This window comes from Mustela putorius, unplaced genomic scaffold (assembly GCF_011764305.1).
Source record: "Mustela putorius furo isolate JIRA1106 unplaced genomic scaffold, ASM1176430v1.1 tig00003890_pilon_pilon_pilon, whole genome shotgun sequence".
Taxonomy (NCBI): domain Eukaryota; kingdom Metazoa; phylum Chordata; class Mammalia; order Carnivora; family Mustelidae; genus Mustela; species Mustela putorius.
The window spans coordinates 1,532,939-1,550,943 of NW_025422039.1; the positions used below are offsets into that span (position 1 = coordinate 1,532,939).

Sequence of the window (18,005 nt, forward strand, 5' to 3'; positions counted from 1 at the left end):
TGTGGAGACTAACAGAACAGAAGGAGAAAAGGAAGAGGGGGAGGGAGGAAGGAATACAAAGAACAAAAAGATCCTGCAGGGAAGGAAGGAAGGGAGGGAGGGAGGGCGGGCGGGCGGCTTGAAAAAGGAAGAAGAGAAACTGCTAGAGAGGCATTAGGGAAAGAAGAATTTGAAAGTTGTGAGACAAACATCTGAGAGTTAAGATTTGAGCTTGATGAGAAAGGAAAGGAATGGAGTCCTCTACTCAGGAGCAGAAACCGGTTGTAGTGTGTTGGTGATGAGAACCTATGGACCAGATAAACCTGCGAGACAAAGAAAGTGAGGATGGGAGGCTGTGGAGTTTCAGAAGGGCAACGTCAACCACGTCGAGGACCGAAAGAGGGGCCATGTGAGGGTTTGAGTGCAAGAATCACAGAAGGGTCAAGTCCTCGGAGGACACAGAATGTGCAGTGGGTGAGGTGGATGGAGTCGGAAGGGTTGACAGAAATGGGCCCGTGTTGCAGGGTTGTTTCCACAGGAGCCCTACAAGAGACAGGACTGATGTAGGAAAGAGGTTAGCATTCAAGGCCGATGGTCAAGAAAGAGGTCTTGAGACAACATTGCTGGCAGGAGTTGATTTTTATTAAGGCACAGGGATATGACCCTTGGGTAGAAAGGGCTGCTTGCTGGGGTCGTTACGGTAGGCTGATTCTCTGGGATGGCATTGGAGGAGGTCAGGCAAAAGGCTGGTTTTGCAAGAACGTGGCAGGAGGACAGAGGACACCGAGGATACAGTTGGCTTTGCTCTTGGGAAGGGAAGGTGGTTTTTCCTGCTAGGAAGGCATGAGTTGAAAGATGGTGCGGAGCTTCCTGGAGAAATGTTACCTTCCTCCTCTCACAGGTCCTTCTTAAGGTACTGCACGTTTGAAAAGAAACTATGTCCTACGGATATTTCCTTCGGCCTCAGCCTCCCTCAGTGTCGTGGAGGGGAGGGAGATGTCAGGGCTTCAGGAAACGGAGATCCAGGCCTCTGGCAGGTCGCTAGGCTCTTGTTAAGCAGGCCTCTTCCTACAGAATCACGAGGACTTTTACAAACTGAGGGAGACTCCGGTCTTGCCGGGTTTTGATCTCCATCTGTGGAGCATCTGTTTTTTCCTTTCCTCAGCTTGAGAGCAGTCAGAGCGCCTGAGGGATGTCCCCTGTATCACAGATTGGGGGGCGGTGTGGCGTGCCAGCTCCTGCTTGGTGCTCAGCTAGCCTTCTCCTCCCTCCTCGTGTGCCCCTGACCAGTGTGGAGCCTTGCATGGTTAAGGTTGTTGAAGGAGGATGGTCTCATCTTCTGTAGCTTCTTCCTGCTGAATAGGGGCGTAGAGCTGTCCCTCCGCGTGGGTCTTTTCTGGTCAGGTGGGGTAGGCCCAGCTGGGGGAGGCCTCTGCTGTCTGAGTTGTAAAAGGAAGAGGCTGCTGAGTGCAGGGGAGAGCCTCTCCTCCCTAAACCTCTTGCTGCTGCCAAACACACAGGCTGAGCGGGGCCCGTTTTGTGGGGCTGCTTCTAGTGTTGAGCCCAGCATTGGTCACGGTCCTGTGCGTCGAAGTGACGTGGGCGGTTCCGGTGCAGCACCCTCGGGGAATCCAGCAGGGGTAGGGCTGCTGCCCCTCGAGTCGATCCCAGGGTGGTCAAGGGGCCCTGGCAGTGCCGCTTCGTCCTGCATGTGTCATGCTCTGCAGGGTTGTCGGGGACTGCAGGGGACAGCGGGAGGAGGAGCAGCCCCTGCAGCAGACAGGGGAGACAAAGGGAAGGCTGCTGTCCCGCCCAGTCCCAGGTGGGCCCAGTCTCCCCACACAACGGACTGTTGTGGGCCCAGGTGGTTGCCTCGTGTTCCAAGTATCCGTCATCGGCAGGGCCCGGGCAGCCAACTCTGGGTGTGGCGGCCGACTCAGAGGGTCCTCTCGTCTCGTCCTCGGGGCTCCAGTGCCGTCCTCTGGTGGGCTGCCCAGAAGTGTTCTCTTTGGCCTACGGAGGTCAGGCGTAAGTGAGTCGTTCCTGCAGGCGTGTTTCCCTGTGTGTTCACGCCGAATCCTCCTCCGGGCCCAAATCGGAGCCGCAAGTGAGGCTCCAGGGCCGGCCTCGCTTCCTTTGTCGGAGCACCCCAGGAGCCCTGGTGCCTTGGGGTGGTGGGCACACTGTCCTGTGGTGCAGCTGTGGAGACAACGGGTAGAGTGGTGTGAGATAGCGAATGGCGTGTGGCCTGGGCCTTACCAGAGGCCTGTGGGGTTTTGTGGGACGTGTCTTCTGAGGTGTTGAGGTGGAGGTTTCCCTGCAAGACCCATGCGTGACCTGAAGAAAGGGGAATTTCCCGTGGGCCCCCTGGGGCTGAATGAAGGCTACACTGCCAGGGTCCCTCAGGCCCCTTCCCTGAGCGTCCTCCTCCATGACGGCGCGGTCCTCCTCCTGCTGGGCTGTCCCTTTCCCAGCCTCTCTGAGAGCCCTGGACGTGCCCTTCTCTGTGGGGGGAGCCTTTGCCCACATGAGTGTTGCAGGTGGCATGGCAGAGACGATGTGCTCCCGACTCCCACGGGAAGTGAGTTCGCACAGTGCACGGGCTGTGGGCAGTTGTTGGGCGAGCAGGCAGTGTGGCCTTTCCCTGGTGGGTCTTCCCTGCCGACTGACAGATTGAGGAGAGTCTCTAGAGTATGAAACTCACAAAGGGAATTGGTGCCACGAAGGGACCCACTACCTCCCACCATGCGTCTTGGAGGATTGGGGGACTGGAGGTGTTGGTTAGATCGTACGGGAGTGGCCGGCAGACATGACTCAGCTGGAGACTGGGCCCGACGGATCAGGTGGAGGTTCCCTGTGGAATGTTCTCAGGGCTTCCTAGTTCTTGCAGGGACTGGGACTTTCCTCTCCTCTCCTCTCCTCTTTGTGGTCAGAGGTTAGGGCAACCGGGTTTTGTGCGGTTTGCCGAGGTGCCCACAACAAGGACTGGGCAACGAGGGAGAACACGTGTCCATGTTCACCGGCCCCTTTTCCTGCCCGACTCACCCCGTTCCCTAGTCCTCCTCTTCTTCTGCTTCCCTTGTTGTTTGCGCCAAGTCCACCGAAGGAAAGCATCTTGAGAGCTGAGAGCAAGAGAAGTGGGCATGAGCACAGACTCCCTGGCATAAGAGAACCAAGTGGGGACACCCACACCCAGCCTCCCTTCCTGAGGCCCCTCCAGCCGGGTGAGCCGTGCCCTGCCGACTCCCAGCCCTCCTCCTCTGTTGTCCGGGGCTGCTTCCCAGATTCCGCGGTAAGGAGTCAGGGTGATGGTAGGAAAGGGGTGAGGAGGGCTTCCCAGGGATTTCATGTAGCAGTTCCCATGCAAAGCCCGTGTGCCTGCCAGAGACGAGGGCCTCCAGGGTTGGCATTGTCAAAGCAGGGAAAGGGGAAGAGCTGGGAGGAGGCGCTTATGGACAGAGGAGAGAGGAAGCCCAAGAGATGGAGGTGGAAGTGCATTACAGGCGCAGGGTGGCTCCTTCCATCGGAATTGTCGTCCTCCGTGGAATCCTTCTCTGGGTCAGAGAGCAGCGAGGATGCTGGGGTTGGCCATGAGAGAGGACAAAGGGGAGTTAGTGCAGCTGACGCCCCACTGCTCTGGGGATGCTGGGCTCTGCCCTCAGTGGGGTGCGTCCCTAGCTCCGAGTCCTCCCTGGCCTTGGTCGCTTGATTTCCGCAGGGTACAGGGGGGTCTCCGGTTGCCCACCTGCTCTGCCCACCTCCGATTCTCTCCAAGACTTGGAAACCTGGCTGTGTGATCCTTTTCCCCCTGGAGGCTGTTACTGTCCCTAAGACTGCCTGCGGGACTTTGTCTTCCTCTGTCCTTGTACTTGTCCTTCCCTGCTCTCCTTCATCCTCCTCCTCCTCCTCCACCTCCTCCCCTAGAGATGCTCCATGTCCTTCCCCCTGCCAAGCTCCACCAGTCCTATTGTTGTCCAGGAGGGGGCCACCAAGGAAAGAGAGGAGATACCCTGGGTCCCCCGGAATCAATCCCCCGATCCGTCTGTGCTGGGAGCAGCTGTCATGGGTCTGGGATTGCTGGGGAAGTGCCGGGAGAGATGGCCCACCACGTCCCCACAGCCCATGTCTGCCCAGGGACTGGGATGACCTTCCCAGGGACGTGTTTCAGGGAACGCAACGCCCTCTGTTTCCCTAAGTGTTAGAGAGGTTGAATGGAGACGGGAGCATGGGAAATTGTTCAGGCGCACTCAGCTGTTCAGGGCAGCCCTGGAAAACTTGCAGCGGTGTGGTTACTGAAACACAGGATTCCTGCCAGTGCTTCTGCTGAGGCTTGCCAGATATGGACGGGGTCAGGGTGTGTGTAGGGCCCTGGGCAGGCCTGAGGAACGTTTGCCGTTTGGGCATGCCTAGGGAGTGGGGAGCATGGCCAGCGTTGTGGGCCAGAGAGGTGGGTTTGTAAGAACTGTGATTCCCTGGCCCTGCTCCCAAGAGGCTCTGTGCTATGCCTCGATGCCAGCTGGTGAGAGGTAGAGTGGACCCGGGGCAGCAAGTGTGTGAAGTAGGTCCAGCAGCCCATTCACACAGGCCCAGGGGACCGTGGGCCGCGACAGGGGTACTCCAGGGGAGCTGCATGGGGGCGTCCCGCCCTTGGGAACACGTCCCCAGGTCAGATTCGGCTGGGGTATGAAGGCTGGCAGAAGCTGCGGTTTATGGGAGCCTGTGTAGTGAATCCAGGGGAAGTATGCTTTTCCTTCTGCAGCTCTGGGCATCCCCTTGAAAGGTACAGCAGCTTGGAGAGAACCGGGAAGGTTTGGTAGTGGAGGTTATGAGGGAGAGGATTTAGACCTGTCTTCTACCTCCTGGCTCAGACCAGAACATAGTGTCACGGTTCTCTTGCATAGGAGAGTGCGGTTGGGGCCGCCAAGTCCTGAGCATGACCAGGTCTGGGCCTATGCCAAGAAAGATGCAGAATCTCTTGTGCACCATTCCCGAGAGGTCAAGAGCAAAAGAGACCAAGCTTTGACATGTGGCAGCGGCCAAGGGAGGCACGAGCAGCTTTGAGGGTAAAGATCCTTCAAGGAGCCGTGGTGATGACAAACCCAGCCTACCCTAAAGGCCCGTGGACACCTCGTCTGTTCTGTTCATCCCGAAACCATGACATGAGCAAATCATGCCTGTGCCAGAGCATCCCTTTCCTTGGTGGTTTTTGACCCACCTTCTTCATTCTCCGGAGCTGTAGGGGCAACCCCATGTTCCCCGGAGCCCTGTCCCAGTGTTCCCCTCCTGGGTGCCGTTCCCTACCTGAAGAGACTTCGTCCTCACTGGTGGAGTAGTCCTCAATGCTGTCTACCAGTAGATCTGTAAGAGGAGCAATGCCGTTAGGAGAGAAGCCGCCTCACCCCTTCATCCCAAGTGTGTTGAGATGTCTCTGGGCCGTGCAGCATCTGCCTGACCCTTCTGCTGTGCTGTCAGAGGTTCACGGGGCTGGTGTAGCCGGATCCCTTGGAGGAGACGGGGATTGGAGTTTCATGCCTTCTAATGAGACCAGGAAGCTGAGCCCTGTCCCAGTGTCCCTTTCCTTGGTGCCATTCCCTACCTGAAGAGACTTCGCCCTCACTGAGGGAGTTGTCCTCGATGCTCTCTACCAGTAGATCTGTAAGAACTGAAAGAGGAGCAATGCCATTAGGAGAGAAACCGCCTCACCCCTTCATCCCAGGTGCGTTGAGATGTCTCTGGGCCATGCAGCATCTGCCTGACCCTTCTGCAGTGCTCTCAGAGGTTCATGGGGCTGGTGGAGCCGGAGCCCTTGGAGGAGACGGGGATTGAAGTTTCATGCCTTCTAATGAGACCAGGACGCTGCAGCAGTCACCTCAGTGTCAGTTATGCATGCCCATGACCACTGTCCCCTCCCAGCACAAACATCGGAAACTCCAGTCGTTATGGGACTCTTGACGTGTGGCTAGTGGGAGTGAGCTACTGGACGTTTTCATTCCTTTGATGATTTCCGTGTACTGCGCTGAGATAATAAATGACTGTGTACAATGGATACTAGACAGACTCTTTCCTAGATCGCTCAGCACTAGAAACCAATCAGGAGCGAGAGACAAGGCCTGCTCTCCCGTGTATTGCTCGGGCATCAGTGGCTGGCCTGACAGGGACGTTGATCAAGGGCAGACGTTCCCAGGCTCACACACACCCACCAGGTGCTGCTGGAGGTCTTTGGACCTGAAGAGATGAAGGTGAAGCCCCAGTTCCTAGAATAAATGGGGACCGGATTCCGTGCAGCACTGATCTAAAGCATACAATGTGCTGCTCTCGGGACAGAGAAGCTGCTAGAATAGATAAGGGAACCATAAAGGAACACAGCGAACCACGACGTTTCTGAAGATGAAGAAGTTGGTGGTGGGTCTCTAGAAGCTGACCTTCCAATACCTTGGATGACTCCCCTGAGCCAACAGGAGGGTGCTGGTATACAAATAGGCAGGGGCTCCTGGGAGCAGAAGAGAAATGCCCAAGTAAATGTGCTCATGTTGGCATCATGATGCTTCCCAAGAGGACCGCCCAGAAAAAGCATCCTCTTCTGAAATAGCAAACATAGTGAAAAGGCAGCCTACAGATTGGAGACACCCTTGGCAATCCTTATTTCAGAAAAGGTGTGTTCACTGACAGAAAGGGAAAACAACAGAAAACCAGCCAAAGAAAAGAAGACCGGGATTTCACCAAATGAAAGAATCGAGAAAAAGACTGGAATAGTCTGTGCTGCAAAGGGAACAAATAACTCGGTCAGTCACACAGACGTTTTACGAAAAGATGCTCAATGTAAGGCATTGTGAGGGCAATGCAAATCCAAAGGATGCTGAGCTGTGGCATTGTCCGTTAGGGTAGCGAGGACCCAAACCAGGAATTCAAACCCAGGACCCACGTTGGAAGGAGGCAGAAAATTGGAGACTTTGTATGCAATTCGTGGAATTCAGACTGGTGCAACTACCCTGGAAAAGCCCGTTGAGTGTCCTTGGAGAGCAGCGAAAGGTATTCCCGTGGATCCCGCACGTGCGAGTGAGGAAAAGAGATGTTGGAAAATCAGATTCTGTTCCAATACATGTTTCTCATGAGAGAAAGTCTTGTTGGCTTCCAGAGAACCCTGAAACCCTGATTTGGCTCTGTTTCAATTCCCAGGCACTGAACTTCCTTGAGTTGTTTATTGGCCCAAACCTTCCGAATCTAACAAGCCCCTCTTGCATGGACAGATGGCCAGCGAAATGGGTGGTGATTGTCCTGTCACCCCTGTTGAGGTTTGAGGTTCTCATTGGCCACGTTGCGATGCACAGAGCACCCTTTGTTCCTACATGGAGGGGGCCCAGGTGCCCCCAGTGATGCTCAGTCCCTGAAGAGGACCTCATTCCCCTTTGGATAGGACACCTTTTGGGCCCACCTCCAAGAGCCCCAGCAAAGACCAGTGGCGGGTGTGGGATTTCCCTGAGAGAAGGCCAGTTGCATTCTCAGACACAGTATCTGCAGGGAAATGGTAGATCTCCATGGAGAAATCGAGAGAATGGGCCCCATCTGTTCCCTGGCCACTGCCCCTTTGTGCGGGTACTCCCCGAACGGGCTGTTGCACACGGCTGCCCCGGAAGCCGCCTGTAGAAGGGAGGAAGTGTGTCGCAGCACTCAGTGCTTCCAATGAGGTTGGGAAGACGCATCATGGGGCCTCTGATGCAGAGATGTGTGTGTGTGTGAGTGCAGTGTCAAGAGTGAGGTGCTGTGACCATTCATGCCCGAGACCTACCTTGGCGGGAGAGCCCCATGGACACTGACTCAGTAACAAGGACACACTTGTGTCTTTGGGGCACAGTCTCGCCCTTCCTAGTTAGCGACGGGGTTTGTTTTCCGGGGGAATTGATGTGTACTTGCAAGGAAAGAACACCTCTTTCAGTTGTAGGTGTTGAAGAGTTTTCCCATGAATGGACATTCATGACGTGACAGTGATGGGAAATCTCCCTGAGAATGTGGACACCATTAATCGCCATTTTGAGGGGACCAGACACGTTTGAGAGCACAGCATTCACCCACCTGACACACACACACCAACCCTGTGAATCACAGCGCATGAATTCCCATGGAAACAGACCTCGTGCCCAGCACCCGATCCTACAGCACCTAAGAGCAGCATGGTAGCTTCTGGGGTTAGGGTCACAAGGCCTCGGGTCTCGGTCCAGAACATAACTCTTAGTCTTATTGCAACAGGATCTGGATTCTGGGTGGCTCTCAAGATGGAGCCTGCAAGGAAGCCCCACCTTGCCCATTCATTGTCCAGGTAGCTCCAAAGCAATTAGTGACTCTAGAGGACAGCATACTTACCACTCTTCTTTTCCAGCCGGGCCACCTGCGATTTCAGAAAAGAAAACATGGTGAACATCAAGTCATGCCTCGTCCTGTGTGCACAGCTCTTTTGTTCTCTTGGTGATGGGCAGGGTCATGGGCAGTGATGTGGAATCCACCTAGAGGTCAAATGCCCTGGGTCCATTGGGTGGCACGGCGGTGTCAGTAGCACCCGTGAAAAAGCTCATGACCCTGTGGACTGTAACCGAACCTGCTGTTTCCTGCAGGGTCTTTGGAACGGGCTGTCCCTGGCTAAGTATCGCTCCCTCAAGAATCTCTTCACCAAGGACATTGTATGTGCTGAAGTGTTCGGATCTGACTGCGAGTATCAGAGAAACAAGGGATGCTGTACCTCACCTGAAGAAAGGCTAACTTACCACCTTGGTGAACAATGGGACCTCTCCCTCTGTGCTGTCCACGTCAAGGTCATCGTACTGGCTAGCCAGGGGATCTAGGTGGAAAGACACAGAGAGTGTTGGAACCCCGACGGGACTCTTTGGGAATCGCTCGGGGAGCTTTGCTTGGCATGCACGTGTGGACAAGTGTGTGGAGGTGGGGAGCTCATCAGTATGGACTGAACTGCAGTGGGCCCTTCCTGGATGGAGGACGAAAGGTCCTGGAGAGGAGCAGGGATGTGAATAGAATCTCTGGCTCCTGTTGGAGCTACAGGGCCTAGGGTGGCTGTGAAATAGTTCATCTCCAAGGCACACCTACTGCCTGCCCCCAAACCTGCACCACCTAAGAGCAGCGCAGTAGTTTCTGGGGACAGGGCCATGAAGCCACGGGTCTTTCCCCAGAAAATCTCTTTCTGTTACTCCGCCCCTTCTTCTCAGTCCCGCCGGACCTGGAATCAGGGTGGTTCTCTTTGCGGAGCCTGTGAGGAAGCCCCGATCTTTGCCTTTTCCAGGTTGTTGCAAACAAGTGAGTGACTCTAGAGTACAGAATACTTACTGCCGTCCTCTTCCAGCAGGGACACCTGTGATTTCAGAAAAGAAAACAGTAAGAACATCAAATCAGGCTTTGTCCTGTTTGCATGGCTCTTTTGTTCCCTGGGGGATGGGAGGAAGCCCGATGCGGAAGTGTGCTAGAGGCCCGTTAGCCCCAAAGTTTGACGAGAGCAAAATGAGTCCTCCGCAGAAGCACCCAGTCTTCCTAGAGGTCCCACATTCCAGTTCCCACTGGACAAAATATGTGGTAAGGAGGAATAGCTGCTACCCGTATCAAAGCTCCCTGCCCTCCAGATGGTAGGTGATCCTGCTGTGGTTGTCCCAGCCTCCTGCAATGCCTTCGGGGTTAGGTCGCATTTGGTAACAGATTCTCTCTCAAACTTCTCCCTACCCTGTCAATGGTGCATGCTGAGATTTTTTTTATGTGACCTTGACTTAAAAAGCCAGAAGAGTTTTGTGTCTCCCCCAAAGAAAGGCCAGCGTACCACTCTGGTGTAAAACGGGGCGTCTTCCTCATTCTTTCCTGTTGAACATTCACCCGCCTGTCCATCCAGCCAAGCTAGGGAGAGATCCACAGAATGGTCAGTCCACTGGTGGGGCTCGGCAGGAAGAGCTCAGGGAGTTTCACATGGTTTGGGCGTGACCGGGAGTGTATGGCGTGGGTATGGACTGAGCAAGCTGCTGCTGCATCGAGAGAGGTCAGGGCAAGGAGCAGGAACGGAGGGAGAAATATTGACTCTGAACTCCAGCTACAGGGAGTGGAATCAGGGTGACCTCTTCAAGTAGAAAGGGTAAACACTAAGAGACACGTTCCATACTGACAGGCAAGTTCCTCCAACCAGCGCCTGTGTCATGGTCATGGTCAAGACCGTTTCTTGGCTGCTCCCACCTACCTCTCGCCTCTTCTAGGAGATTGTATTTCTGCAGAAGGACACTGTGTGGCAGGGTTGCATTCAATGCAAGCACAAGTACCCTAGAGGTTTCTATTTGTCCCTGAGTCATGCAGGGTCAGGAAAACCAAAGACCCAGGATTTCTACATACTGACATCTGACCATTCCAACAGAGTCCCCATCCACAAAGTGCTGATTCTTCCCCGTCTTCCTTTCCTGTGGCATGTGGGTGTGTCCTTGGAGTCTGAGGGACCCAGTTTCCCAGGACCCAGCTCCCCCAGTCAGGACCCGGCAAGTTCACGAGAGAGCGGAGGCCAGGCGAGAGAAGGGCACTCTCTAACCTGGCCATGTAGCAGATTGTCAGGAAGTCGGATCGGGCCCCGAGCTAATGTTGAAGCTTTCCTGGCCATTGCCATTTGCCAGTGAACCTTCCCTCTATGTGCATTCAAGATCGGAGCATTTTTGTAAGGCTGGTGGTGATGTTTGGGTCGACTAAAGTAGCTTCTGATTCCTTTGTGTTTTGACCCTGTCTGAGAAATGTCCCGAGCTAGGACAGATGTAGGCCCCTTCCTTTCTCCCCATCCCTGTCTGAGGAAAGGGAATCCTGAGCAACCCTCCAGGTGGAGCTGGGGTCAGCGAGGAATGTGGTGCCCTAGCCGGGTGTGTGCAGTGGGGATGAAGGAGGGTTGGCTTTGAAACTTTGACCCGTGCCCTCAAGTCCATTCAGTGGGAGATGTCTTCTGGCGAAAAGCACGCAGTCCACACACCCACATTCCCGATCCCGTCACATCGACCCACGCAAAAACGAGCCCTAACCCTCCGAAGTGCCAAGCACACCGCCCGAATGACCTACTGGTTTGCAGGGACTGTAGCACAGGGTCCTGGTTTTCTGCAGGACACTCCGTTTGTTCAGTCCGCCCCAGCCTCCATTCCTGGGAGTAACTCAGAAGGGGGGAAGCTCTCCAGACCAAAGGAGGAGAGAAAGCCCTACCTTGTTGAGTTAGATCTGTCCCCCTAAAGGGAATGATGGGGGAATATGCATACGGGATATATCCAGTCGCCGCCTCCTGCAGTTGGAGAAAGGGAAACCCAGTGAGGATCCCCGCACCCCGTGCACACCGTGTGCACACATCTCTGTGCCCTTGGTGTGTGTCGTAAGCAAGCTAGATGAGATGCTGTCATTCGTCTATGATCCAGAGGACGAGGAAATGACCTCCTGAAAAGGCTCCGGCTTGTTATGTCAAAAGTCCCCCATCCATTTTCTTCAGCAACTCATTCCAAAGCCATTTCCCATAGACAGAATGAGCTGGTGGAAAATGCTCACGACCATCCATTGCCTATGCAATGGTGGTGATGTTTTCTCAGTGCCCATCTCAATCCACTGTCCCTTAATGGTAAAAACTCATGGCAGGCTCTCAGCACCAAGGACATTGTCTCTCCCCTCTGGCATGTCCATGCTCAAATATTCGTGGAAAGAGAAATGAAACACTGGTTGTCCCTCAGAAGCACAAAATGACTTTACCGAGGTGACCGAGCGGCTTAGACATTGAATCTTCTGCCTTCAGCTCAGGACCTGATCCTAGGGTCCTGGGATGGAGGCCCACATTGGCACCCTGCTCGAAAGGGGAGCCTGCTTCTTCCTCTCCCTCTGCTACTCCCACTTCTTGCGCGCTCATGCGCTCTTTGTCTGCCTGTCTCTCTCTCTCTCCCCTTCTCTTTCTGTCTTTCAAATAAACAAAATCTTGAGGAACAATGAGTTTACCTGAGGGAGAGTCAGAGTTTCCTCCTCGGCCCTCAAAGTGGGTAGTAGCTCTTCCATCAGGTCATTGTGGAGAGCTAGGAGGATACAGAGGCACTGTGAGGACACTGGTGAGACTGCTCAGGAAGTCGGCTGGGAGTTTGGATGGATGAGGACAGGAGGGGAGTGTGTGCGTGCGGGAGCGTAGGAGGTACAGGTTGCACTGCTGCCGGGCCTTGTCCTGGTGCAGAGGGGAAGGGACGGGAGAGGAGCAGGGAGGAAACGCGAAGAGGGTTCTTGTCTTTCTAGCTAAAGCGAGCCCGATCAAAGCCAAATAGCCAGTCCAGTACATCGGAAGCCTAACCTGGCTTCTGTGTGAGGACCGAGTCCCATAACATCTCCTGACTGACGTGCCACGCTCCTGCTTTGGACATCAGCTCTGGGCCCAAGATCCCCACCTGCTGCGACTATATGCATCACGTCTCTGTAAGATTTGGCATGGCATAAAAAGCAGCCTCACTTGCCAGGCTGCATTCAACCCTCAGGAAAGGAGCTTAGTAGTTTGCTTCACTCATCCTTTCTTTGTCTTCAGAAAATCCCATGTGCAACACTGGAGAGCACGGACATCTTAGCTTCCGTAAACAGCCGGCACTGTCGATGTGTGTGATAGATTCCTTCCACTGTTCTTGAGCTGTCCCGTGTGTGTGTGTGTGTGTGTGTGTGTGCGCGCGCGCGCTCGCGCTGTGTTTGCATGTTTCCCCTGAAGACAGTGGCTGTCCGAACCCTCCCAGGTGTTCTGACCAGTGGGAAGTTGCTTACACAGAGGAGTGTTGGAGTGTGTGCTGATCGGCTGTAGGCCTACTTTGCAGGAGATTTGCTCTGGGATTTTTGGGTCCAAAGTTTCCACCCAAGCTTGACCTTGATTTCCTATTGGCCAGTGGTGTTTGAGTGTGTGCTTAGAGAATTTGAACCTTCCTGAGGCTTAGGGAAATCTTATCAAGTACAGTCAGTTCCCTCCGTGATGCTTTTCTGCCATTGGTCGGTCGTGTGTACACACTGAGACCGGCTATGACCGATGTTGCCCTGTTCTGTCCTCCACGGGTCCACACGCTTTCCATCCATGTGTGCTTGAGCATGAGGATGTGGCTTTTCTCTGTGCACTTGACTCTAGGGACCAGGCTGTAATCTTGAACGTGGGCTTCTAAGCTTGCCCTGGCTTCTGTGTCCATGGAAACCACTGTGTCATGTTGGGTCCTGTCGGGGACCATCATAGTATCCAGGTATTTGGCTGTGTGCACAGATGCTGGTGGCCCTTTGCTAGCTAGCACCTATGGTACATCATGACCCACTGGCTGAGGGACTAACACAGGTGCGTAGGCCAGAGTAACTTTCAGATTGGAACCTGAGCTCCAATCTTGGCTTTCCAAGTAGGAGGTCAAGGGTTTGGACCCTTCATCTCCGCACCATGCCCGTCTCAGGAAATCAGAGGGAAACATCCTCCAGGTACAGCTGTGGGGAGTAGGGGAAGGAGTATGTAAAGTGTGCCAGGGTGATGAGAATGTTTTGGAAGGGGGACACTGTGATTGTGATGGAAGTGTGAGAAAGATCACCTGGGAAAGGCACACAATCATGTTCATAAGCATAACGCATGGGGACACACACACACACACCCCCACGCACACCCCCACGCACACAGGGCCTTCATCCCACGTGCACACAGATCACCCCTTCCCTATGTACGAGTTCTTCCAGGCCCTGTTCGACGTGGTGACCGTGCCTCACCGGACAGTCTCGGTCCGTATCCCCCAACCCCCGTTCCTTGTTGGAACCCAGAATCAGGGGGCAGGCTTCTTGTACTCTAGATTTTCTCCCAGAGCCCGATGGTCTTAAATACGTACAGCTGTCCTTGCTCCCAGCGTCTACCTGCGATTGGGGAAAAGGAAAAACAGTGAGGATCCCAGCATCCTGTCTGCTGTTGGGCCAGTTCTTTGGTTTGGGGAGGACTTCAGGCAGTTAATAGGATGAGGTCCCGTGGTTGAGTCCATGTCCCCCCACCCGAGTTCAAGAGGATCATTTGAATGATGCTGAATGATGCTGGAGCATCATTCAATCTCCGAAGTCCATTCTGATCAACAGGCAGAACGTTCTTTTTCAAGGAGAAACCTTTTCTGATGAAGAAGGTGTTTGATCCCATGGAGTTTGTAACTGAGGCTGTCCTGTGTCCTCACCCTTTTTGGGTCCACTGTGCGTAAGAGGTCAGACCCAGCATTCCTCCACGAGTGGAGACTGCGGCCCCTTCCCCTGGGAGTTAAAGTGCCAGATGTTCATCAAACTCCACTGATGGAAGAAATCAAGGATGCACCATTTCTGTCTCTGAGAAAGAAAGGCGAGCTTACCTCAGGGAGAGTTGGGGGACCTTCCTTTGTCCAGCCCCTAGGAAGTTCCTTGGACTGGTTTTCCACAGGGTCTAGGAGAACAGAGGGGAGTTGTCAGGACATTGGCTGTGCTACTCAGGAATGACTCAGGGAGTTAAGTCTGCTGTATATGGATGCAGGGCCGGAGGGAATGGATGTGAAGGTTGACCAAGCAAGGCCTGACTTGCCAGTGGGCCCTCAGTGGTAGACACAGTGGTGGACACAGTACACAGTGCTGTACACAAAGCGCAGTGGTGTACACAGAAACACAGAGGAGGGGAGCAGGATGGAAAAGGGAAATGGGGCCTTGGCTTTCTAACGGAGGGGATGTCATCAGTGGGAACTCTCAGCGTCTGTCTGGGAAACACTCAAGGCACCCTGGGTTTCAGGGTGCAGTCCCCTGCGCCTTCCTGCCCACTGTGAAGCCAAGCCAGCTTGCCACTTCTTCAGCTGGTCATGGGGCCTGTTCAGCTGTCTCTCTTGCACCTCTGCTGTGTGACCCTATCACTCCTCTATCGTGCCTTGGAGTAGTGGGTTTTTCGGTGATGGAATCTAAGTACTGGGGATGGTTGTATTTGTTAGTACGTGTCCGTTCGGTGACACTGCTGACATCCGTGATGCTTTGTAGACCGCACTGCCATCTACGGGGAGAACGTTGCCATCCTATCTCCTGGCACCTCTGTACCCGTGACGACATGGCCAGCCCTCCCCGTTTCCTCCCTCCACTGTCCCTTCCACTTTCTGGGTCTACGAATGTCCCTACTGGAGTATCCTCAAAGCCTGGGATCGTGTAATGTACCTCTTTCCTTGTGTGCTTGCTTTCAAAATGTGTGTTAGGTTTCCAGGGCCCATCTGTTTCATAAAATATTGGAAACCTTTGTTCTTCTTGCGTCTGAATTGCACTCCATAATGTGTATGGATGCCATTGAATGTGTTCTTTCCTCCCATGATGGATTTGGGGGCAGTGCCTGTTTGGTGCTATTGGGAACCCAGCTGTGTGAGACTTTAGTGTGCAGATTTCTGTGTTTCCAGAATGAGAAGACATCACCGAATGCATTGGCCCCATTTGTAGAACGGTAACCACGTGGAATGTACTGGGTACTTGAGTTCCCCAAATGTGTTGAGGTCGTTCTGTTCCTTTGAAGATACGTAGCACACCATGTAAGATGTGGCTAATGGGCTGAAGATACGTAGCACACCATGTAAGATGTGGCTAATGGGCGGAAGTGGAGGGGGGCCATCGTGAAACCTCCTGTCGTATTCTGGTCCATTTTTCTGTTCAGCGTTCCTTGTGGAAAACATAGACTCTTCCTTCCTACACATCTCAGAACCATGTTTCCTGGGGAGACCTGTAGGGACCTGTGTGTTCCAGAAAGACCTAAGATCCATCCCTTCAGCTAGTAGACACTATTTTCCTGTGCCCCCTTGGATCCAGTTTTAATGAGGATCTAATCGTGACTTGTGGACTTAAAAGGAGATTGACGGACGCCATAGAGGAAAATGGCTACCAGTGAAATCAGAGGGCAATATATCTCAGCAGTTTTAAAAGCTTCCGTTATGTCTGTGCTACTGAACGAAAGAATGCGTCTCCAATCAAAATAATGAGTCAATCCCCAAGGTACCTACCTTCCTCGGTGTCCTCGAAGGTACAGACTTCATCATGGAGGGAGAACCGGACTCTCTTCTTGCGGCGGCGGTGGTGTCGTCGTCGTGGAGGGGTTGGCGTGGGTGGGGGCAACTCCACATCCTCAGGGAGACACTCCCCACAGATTTCTGGGAGATGCACAGAAATAGAGAGCAGTGTCGGCACCTTGTTGTCAGAAGCCCATAGGGGAATTGGACATCCTTTCCTTGTAGTCCATCCGTCTCCTGCCCCTACTCGCCAGCTGCCCAGCAGGCATTCCTCCCTCCAGGTGGGACTTAGGAAGGGGTCACCATGTGCTTTGGTCTGAATTCTGCCCCCTCCCCACCCACAGGTTCTCTGGGCAATGGCTTGTATGGAGCAGAGACAGGACAGAAACGCAACAGATCGCCGTGAGCACGCATGATGGCCTCAGTCACATCCATTGAGCAGCCACACCTACCCTCTGTGCCCTGTTTCCCTGCCCTCTGGCCTAGATGTTTGTGTGCCGCCACAGTGTCCCACGTGATGGTAGCTAGGGGAGTATGGGATGCTGCCCAGCCGCTCGGCAGGTGTTGAGGAAGGGACTGCCTAGGGACTCAGCTAGACGGCTGGCTATGGGTGAAGCCACAGTGGAGGACAGTGGAGGGCCCTGAAATGTAGGGTGCTGAAGGGACCGTCCTGAGTTGCCACCCTGATGAAGGATGGATCTGGGACAGGAATGTTGTCATTTCCCTGTGGCCGGAGATCCCCCAGCCCCTGACACCAACCCACGGCCCCTGAGAAAATGTCCTGAAGCCCTGAACCAGGAGCTGCCCTTACAGTCTCAAATCCCTCTGTGCCAGTGTTTCTGTAGGGGAGAGCGAGGGCCATGAGACCAGCCTCAGTCCTCACTCATCTCTGTGTTTGGGGCCCTGACATCAACTAGGTGGTGGTTTCTGCCCAGTGGGGCCCTAGTGAAGGACCAGGAACGGGTAACATGAGCCACGTTCCCTCACCTCTCTGCAAGGTCAGCCCAGTCGCCCAAGGCCGTCCTGAAGGCCATTTGCAGCCCAGGCTCCTGGGGTTCTGCTTGGCTCCCAAGCTGATTCATACTCCCAATGGTCACATAGGACACCGCCGAGAACTCACTTGCCTTGAGCTCGCCAGTACCGAGGAGCAGTTGATGGTATGAACAGACATGGAGGTGGCCATGTGGGTTGGCCATGTAGCTGGCCATGTGGGCTGGGAGTGGTTGGTTTCAGGAAGGAGATGGATGATGCTGAGGGGCCCGCTCTTGCCGTGCGGACTGCTCTGAGGAGCCTGGATGGAAGTGAGGCTACCCAGGCTGGAGTGAGTCCCTCCCTGCTCTCCCATTCTTCGCCAGCATCCCCTGTCTACTCTCAGGTCTCTTGATGCCCTCTGGAGACTTAGGTTTAGCAGAAGTCTCCTGTCTCCCTCCCTACGCCGGGCCTGGAGAACCCAGCCCAACAGTACCTTTGAGAGCAGCAGACAGTCCACTGTGCAGCTGCCGTGTGTTCTCCCCATCCACCCGGTGGCACAGCCCATTCCCGTGCACTCCCAGGCATCAAGCAGACGGCCCGTGAAACCCTGCACATCAACCCATGAGACCACCCCAGTATCCTCCAGTGTCTCTCCTTCTAAAAACAGCTGCATTTTGACTGCTGACCCTCTCCTCTCCGATTTCGTCATGTCCCTTGGGAAGAGGAGACCGGTAATTCGTTCCCCTCAAATGTGGTGCCTGTTTCGCACGAAGATTCTCCTGATGCAGGGACAAGCAGTGTGGCGTGTGACTTGTGTGTTGTCCCTTTAGGACTGTGTCCGAAATGGGCATTCAGAAAGAGTACGGTTTTCTGAAAGTCGAAGCGCTTTAAGGAAGGCAGCTTCCCCATGAAATCTCAATGAAATAACCCAGACAAACGAAGAAACACAGGCATCGGACCGGGAGGGGGAATCAGAGGGTGGTGGAGAGCAAAAGCCAAAGAGAAAAAGCCAGTCTCTGTAAAAGGGAGGCAGCCAGCTCCAGAGAAGACAAT

At 54.3% G+C, this 18,005-nt stretch overlaps 1 protein-coding gene across 3 annotated transcripts in view; it reads right to left on the minus strand.

The window, feature by feature from the left end:
• Positions 1-607: 607 nt before the first annotated feature.
• Positions 608-18,005, minus strand: part of LOC123388169 — a 47,578-nt gene continuing 30,180 nt past the window's right edge. Inside the window, exons 4-12 of one of the 3 annotated variants that reach the window (XM_045067376.1) lie at positions 11,959-13,857; positions 9,310-11,263; positions 8,736-8,809; positions 8,338-8,362; positions 5,576-5,641; positions 5,281-5,337; positions 3,481-3,557; positions 3,025-3,101; positions 608-2,178 (exon numbers count right to left, since the gene is read on the minus strand). In XM_045067376.1, coding sequence (XP_044923311.1) covers positions 3,033-3,101; positions 3,481-3,557; positions 5,281-5,337; positions 5,576-5,641; positions 8,338-8,362; positions 8,736-8,809; positions 9,310-9,367 — 426 coding nt within the window. In that variant the 5' untranslated portion in view covers positions 9,368-11,263; positions 11,959-13,857 and the 3' untranslated portion in view covers positions 608-2,178; positions 3,025-3,032. Of the gene's footprint in view, positions 2,179-3,024; positions 3,102-3,480; positions 3,558-5,280; positions 5,338-5,575; positions 5,642-8,204; positions 8,810-9,309; positions 11,264-11,958; positions 13,858-14,330; positions 14,402-15,974; positions 16,122-18,005 lie in introns of those variants that run through there. The other 2 variants (XR_006602727.1, XM_045067375.1) reach the window with 2 other exon arrangements.